Source organism: Belonocnema kinseyi, chromosome 7 (assembly GCF_010883055.1).
Source record: "Belonocnema kinseyi isolate 2016_QV_RU_SX_M_011 chromosome 7, B_treatae_v1, whole genome shotgun sequence".
Lineage (NCBI taxonomy): Eukaryota > Metazoa > Arthropoda > Insecta > Hymenoptera > Cynipidae > Belonocnema > Belonocnema kinseyi.
Window position 1 is genome coordinate 70,005,795 of NC_046663.1, and position 7,002 is coordinate 70,012,796.

At 34.8% G+C, this 7,002-nt stretch overlaps 1 protein-coding gene across 1 annotated transcript; it reads right to left on the reverse strand.

The window, feature by feature from the left end:
* Positions 1-2,393: 2,393 nt before the first annotated feature.
* Positions 2,394-2,771, reverse strand: LOC117176492 (uncharacterized mitochondrial protein AtMg00820-like). Its single transcript, XM_033366746.1, has one exon. It carries the CDS (start codon positions 2,769-2,771, stop codon positions 2,394-2,396), a length of 378 nt encoding a protein of 125 aa, XP_033222637.1.
* Positions 2,772-7,002: the final 4,231 nt, after the last annotated feature.

Consider the following 7,002-nt stretch of genomic DNA (forward strand, 5'->3'; position numbering starts at 1 on the left):
TTGCGATCACTTGGCACACTTTGCCATCTAGAATGAGCAAACTAATATATGAGTCACAAGAAATATCATTCCATAAACTTCAATTCTAGTTGGCACCAGATTTTTTTTATCTACTTTTATACCTGAACTTTTGGGATAGCGTTTGGGTTTTCATTCAAACTGCATTAAATATAGGCAATATATCTGCATTATGATCTTTTAAGAGATTACAAAACTTTTGATACTGAAATTTGAACAGATTTGAATGTAATATTTATGCCAAAGCTTCATCAACATGAACAGGAAACGTTTGCCTATCTATATCTTGCGGTAAATTTTCGAGGGTAAGATTTTCTCTTGATAAACTTGATGATTCAAAACTATCTGAAGTCATTTCAGCTGAGTTGTCAAAATTAATGTCAGATTGTTTAACAAAGTCATATCGAACCTCACTCAGAGATCTTAGTTCTGAAAGAGCTTTCACTACTCTCCTTTTTTTGTTTCTTTCAGAACATTCCCTAAAATTCGTTAAGCTTTTTTCAGCGTCTTTTTTATCTTCATCAGTAGATGCTGATGGAATTGTAAAGTCGCTATTTAACCAAGACTCATTCTTCTTGAAAAAAATTTCTTTCTTACAAAATGAATTCTTCCTATTTTTTAATGGCATGATTTCACATTAAATCTTACACGCTACAAAGCAGACGATCTTGATTGACAATTAAATCGAAACTTCAAATTAAATAATAGCACAGCAAAATACACGACATTGACACATCAGAACTTGGAAAATTAGAGAACTAAAAATTAGAGTACCGAAAAATAAAAGACTGTTAACGTTCTTTTATTTATCGATATTTCTAGTAATTTAAGTGAATCTTCTTCAAATGCAGACTTTGAAATTCTAGTATGGCAACGAGTAAAACAAGTTTTACTTCATTAAAATTACGAATATAATGCAATTGTGTAAATTATTTGTTAATAGCAATTGAAATTTTTGATTTAGAATAAAAGTTCTCAGCTAGACTATATAGGAAAGTCATTGGCCAGGAAGGCTTTGTGAAATATCATATTTTTTTCTTCAAAAACACAAAAGACAGTGCAATTATTTATATTATTTATTAATAACAATTATAATTATTGAAAAAAATTCTCAGCTACATAATATCACAGTCATTCGCAGCAGCTAGTCTTCGTGAAAAAATTATTTTTTTCTGACTAATACTGATACCTAATAACATTTTTAATCTGAAATAACATTGTGATGTGTTTAAAGATGATTTTTCATGAAGAAAAAATATTTAATCCTGTAAAAGTTTCATAAATGTATATTTGTTTATAGAATTTGTTTATTACAGGGAAGTTTTTGCTTTAATCATTTCTTCTCATGGTATTTGTATCGGTACATCAATTTGCATTGATTTCTATTGTACTTTATTGGATTACACGAAGATAAAAAATAATATATTGAAACATCTGATTTTCTCGAATTGTTTAATAAGATAACATTTACCACAAAATGAAAATTGAAATTCGGCCTCCAGGGATTGGTATGGAATTTTATGCAAAATATTTTCTTTTTTCAAACTTTAAAATCGACCAAAAATTACAACCTCTAGCTTAATTTGTCAGCGAAAATCCATTTTTGGAGCACTGTGAGGCACCCCACTCTGCCTCTACGACACCTTTTAGTCCAATTCCTTTTTTCTTAAAGTAATGCAGTGGTTTTGCGTTCCTGTTACGTAACGCCGGATTCTTTGGCTGCAACCCAATGTTCCTTAGTGTAGCCAGTGTTATACTGACTCAGTGAGTTGACTGCAAAAGCTATATCCGGAAGAGTTCTCACAGCCAAGTACATAAATGAGCCAATTAGTTCTCGAAAAGGATACTGTTTCATATCTTCTTTGCTGCAAAATTCAGGCCGTGTTAGTTTTACACTCGTATCCACAAACTTTGCATCTGGCTATGTGTCTTCCATCCCAAAACGCTTTAAAATTTCCTCAGCGTAGTTTCCCTGAGAAATTCGAATTTTATCCTTGTCCTTGATAAATTCAATTCCCAGACAATGAAGAATTTCTTCCAGGCCCTTGATATCAAATAGAACTCTCAATTTTCCCTTTATCTCAGCAATCCACTGGAGATTCTTCGAGGCCAACATCATTTCGTCGACGTAAACTTCCAATATCATAACATCATAACCACGCTTGACAATGTATACGCATGGATCTGCGTTGAGAGGTTGCATTCCCAATTTACGAAGCTCTGCGTGAAACCTCTCGTGCCACTGTCCTCCAGCTTGTGGTATGTACAAACCTTTCTTTATGAGACAAATGTTTTCTCCTTTCTTCAAATCTTCCATCATCCTGGTGGTTTTCGTGTGAAAATTTTGCATTTCCTTATCTTTTAGCTTCGTCTTCTCAGCTTTTCGAGTTAAAATATCTTCGTATCAATCTAGCAAACTCATATATATTTCTTCTCGAATTCTTTCTTTCAGCTATGCGATCGTTTTCAACTGCAAGAGCTGTTATCGTTCTGAAGGAGTTCAGGCGTACGACAGGAGAAAAAGTTTCATGGAAGTCAATTCCAGGGCGTTGTGTGAACCGCTTTGCCACGAGACGTGCTTTTCGCCTTTCGATTTCTCCACTTGGGCCGTATTTATTTCTAAGCACAATTCTACAGCTGATGATGTAGCGATCTTGTGGAGGAGCAATGAGCTCCCAAGTGCCGTTTGCGAAAAGCGATTTGAATTCATCTTCGATATCAGATGAACAATCATCAACATGGCTTCCAGACATCACGGAAAGGAATTTCCCCCACCCCAGCGATTTCTTTTAAAAGTGGCCTTTCTGGTGCTGTTCTTAGTTGAACATCCTGTGATTCAAGTTCGTTTGGAAGTTCTTCCCCTTGAGGTACATTCTCTTCTTCCATCAGCTCTTCTTGAGAAGATTCTTTTGGGGATATTTTCTTGTGATGTTCGTGGAATTAGGTTTCACTTTCATAAATTCCTTTTTCAAATTCCCCTTTTCTCGAATTCATCCGGGAATGTTACATCTCGCGACACCAATGTATTTTCTTTTAGTAGGAACTCAAAGCCTGTAAGCTTTTGATTCTTCTGAGAAACCGATGAAAATGCCTTATCGCGAACGTGCCTGGAATTTTCCCTTTGCCGGATATTTATCTAGGGCGTAAGCCTTGCATCCGAAGGTCCTGAAGTACGAAATATCAGGTTTTGTTCCAAATTAAACCTTGTATATGCTTAAAATGGGGAAGGCAGGCTGGATTCGAGTAACATAAACGTTGCCATTTCCACCAGGATATGATTCCTTCGTTCAATTGATTTTTCATTAGTGATTTATATTTTTTGAAAACTTCAAATACAGCGCTTTTTTCATTATGAAACTAACTTTGCATCATCTGGTGTGATCATCAATAAAGAATACGAAATATTTGGCCCCTCCTAGTGACTCTGTACGCATCGGCCCGCATGTAATCCTTGCTTCTTTCCAGCTCTCTTTTCACTAGATTTCCTTCCCTAAGGACTTTCTTCAGGTCCCTCTCGTTTAAATGCCCAACGCGCTGATGCCAAATTTCTAAATCAGATTTCTTTTCATCTACTGTCGAGAATTTTTCGAATTTCTGTCCATCTTTACACATGTGCGATGTGCATCCACTTTCCAAACATCACTTACTTGCACTGTGAGTTTCCCAAATTTTTAGCTCGCGTTTTTCTGCTTGTTCTTCATTGATTGCAAGATGATAGATTTTCTCCACATTTCCCGCCTTCTCCGGTTCGTTTCCTCGTTTTTCCTGGCAATCCTTTGCCATGTGTCCGACTGTGTTACATTTGTGGTTTTTGAATTTAAAGGCACCCTGTGACTTAGTTGATTTGCCGCTTCTACCCTCTTGTGATTTTCCGAGTTTCTTGTTGGATTGTTATCTTGTACTCCAACCACTTACTTGCAGGGCCTTTTTGACGTTTTCGCACATTTTATTCTTCTGAGCATCTGATTCTTAAATGATTTTTATTTTCAGGAGTTCTGGTGCAGGAAGCTTATCTCGAGACTCGATAGTGCTGCGAAAATTTTCAAAGGCTTCGGGGAAAATGTACAGAAGCAAGATTGCTAGTGGATCCTGATTAATAGCAATCTCCATTTCCTCCAACTTGTCTACTGCATCGAAGAACTTGCCTGATATATGATCGCGTACATCGTCGCCTTCCTGCATCCTACGTAAAATCTATTGTTTCAAATGCGTGGCATTCCTAGCTGGTCCTTTTGACTGGTAAATGTATTCTAGCTTTAGGCAAATTTCTCGTGAGGTATTACATCTTTTAATCTGTTTTATTTCGGAATGATGGGTGGGAAGTACTAAATCAGATTGCGTTTTACGATCAGTCTCGCCCCTTGCTGTTGCTGTCCGACCGCCTCGTACATCGACTGCTGGTCACGTTGTAGTACCATTCACGTACTTCCAGGTCTCATTTCTTATCAGAAAAACTTCATTTGCACTGTCTATATGGCATAATTTTCTTTCCTAGCGCTTGCACGCGTACTGAGTGTTTCGTATTCATTTGGGAAAATATTTTACAAATAGACGCTTCCCCTCACAAACGTTGCACTTATAGATTATTATTTTTCTAAAATGACATCTGTCTTTCCAACGAGTCTGGGCCCATCACCTGTAGAGGAATTGAGGGCCGAGGAGACAGATTTCTGATGAGACAACTGATTAATTAATACAAAATTTATTAGTAGCAAACAAAAGTCTAAAATACACGAAGATAATATTCTATCCCTATATAGATAGCGAAAAATCGAAGAAAACTTTGGGAATTTTTTGTAACAAAACTACAAAATATTTCGATCTCAAATTTGAACCTATATTTATTGACGTTTCATTATAATAAAAAAATTTTTTACGCAAAATGTTAATAAACCAATCAGCCATGACGCGCGAAAGTTGACAACTTTTTTCCCCTCTGGTTTTATAGACCTCGTCCATATACCTATTTTTAGAGCAGGGAAGAATTATTTCACAAAATGACATAAAAAAAATTAGAATTAAAAAAAATTGTTTATGAAAATAAGTGGTTAAATAATAATTTTGCACAAAAACAAAGAGTTATATCGACTAGACAATTAAATTATCTTTAAAATGGCGTTTTTTTTCGATAAGTTGAAAATTCGCTGAGTTCTCGTGCCCATAAACTCGGAAAATCGGAAAAATCTGATTTCGAGATAAATGCGTTTAAAGTCCGAGCGCGCACCTGCCTACCTGAGCCGCGCCTTGAAGGACGTTAGCGAAAATAGCCAGAGAAGCTAAAACACTCCGAATTTCAGTCTAAAATTTTAACAGAGTACTCTTGAAATGTTATACTTTCGATTTGTACAATAAAAAAACTCGATTTCTTCATCAATCTATATAGGGATACCCACTTAAATATTAATTTAACGACCTAAGTGGAATTATCACTTTTTTGCTTATTCTTCAATTATTCTAATTTAATATTTTTTAATTCTAAAATTAAATTATTCAATTTAAGTTAATATTTTTGTTAAGGATCCTCGACCTCCTTTGCCGTGGTCTCGAAAAATTATTAGCGAAGATGACTGTTTGTATCTCAATTTGGCCACTAATTCCTTATCGGGAAAAAACTTCTAATGGTTTGGATTCACAGCGGAGCATTTTCTGCTTCTTCAGGGGATTTAGACTCTTTTGGACCAGATTATTTGCTTAAACACGATATTGTCTTTGTTTCAATTAATTACCAACTTGACATATTTGACAAGTAAAAAGATTGTACTAGCAACTATCTAATAAAAAATAGAAAAATTGTTTCTACAATTTCTGTTTAAATTATTTCAGGTTTTCTAAATATGTAGTTGAAAAAATGTCCAGGAAATGAGGGATTGAAGGACCAATTTTCTGCCCTGAAGTAAGTTCAGCAAAATATAGAATAATTTGGAGGTGATAAGGAGAATTTAACTATTTTTTTGGGAGATTGCCGGATCTGTATCAGTTCATTATCATTGCATCTCCCCCCTTACTGCAATTTCCGATTTCCAAATACTAAATTAAAAATAAATTTATACAGTTGGACCATTCTCTTTTACAATTTATGATATTATCTATTTTCTAGGACTTTTTCAACAAGCAATTTGCCAAAGTAGTGCTGTCATTAATCCCTGGGCTTTCCCAGATATAAATAAGGACTTTGCCTTTCAAATAACTTCTGCATCAGAGAAAAAAACATCCGACCCAATCGAAGCTGTAAGATTTCTGCGCACAGTGTCATCTCAAAAAATGTTAGAAACACAAATGAAAGTGTCCTTCAAGGCAGATTCGTGATGTAAGGTCACAATATCTTTTTTTATTTTATCATTTTATTTTCCAACAGAAATTAGCCATATTCCACATTTCACTTTACCAACTCTGGACACAAAATGTTCCAATCTGGTTTCACTTCGACCATTGGCTGATTTATTAAAAGAAGATATTGAAGTTCCTTTGATAATTGGCTATAATAGCCACGAAGGAACGAGATTCACTGGTACCTTTGAGAAATTTAATTTTTAGCGCATAATTAAATTGAAAGTTTTATAGTTTTAAATAGTAAATTAATCGAGATATTAATTCAAAGTTATATTTAATTTTTCATGCCAGAAACTCAAGATGAAATGTTTAAGAGTCTAAACAATACGTTTGAAGAGAGAGTTGCCTCTGACTCGTACTTAAGCGATAAGACTAACGTCCCTATGTATGCCAAAGATATAAAAGAATTTTATTTTTAAAGAGAACCTATAACTCTTAAAGAACGAGAAAATCTGGTCTAGTATAGGGAAGATTATATGTTTACTAACGGAATTCAACCCAGTGGGCACACAATTTGGCGACGTCTTTACGACATCTTAACCAGCAATCTCTGATCTTCCTTATTTAACTAAATTTTTAGCAAATGGAGCATTTAGAATTTATTTAGGATTTTTTTTAAATAATCGACTTGAAAGTATACATACGCTGCCGAGT

What these genes read in the sequence shown, in the direction of transcription:
- LOC117176492 (XM_033366746.1), bottom strand. Translation starts at nt 2,771, where the DNA reads ATGTCTGGAAGCCATGTTGATGATTGTTCATCTGATATCGAAGATGAA.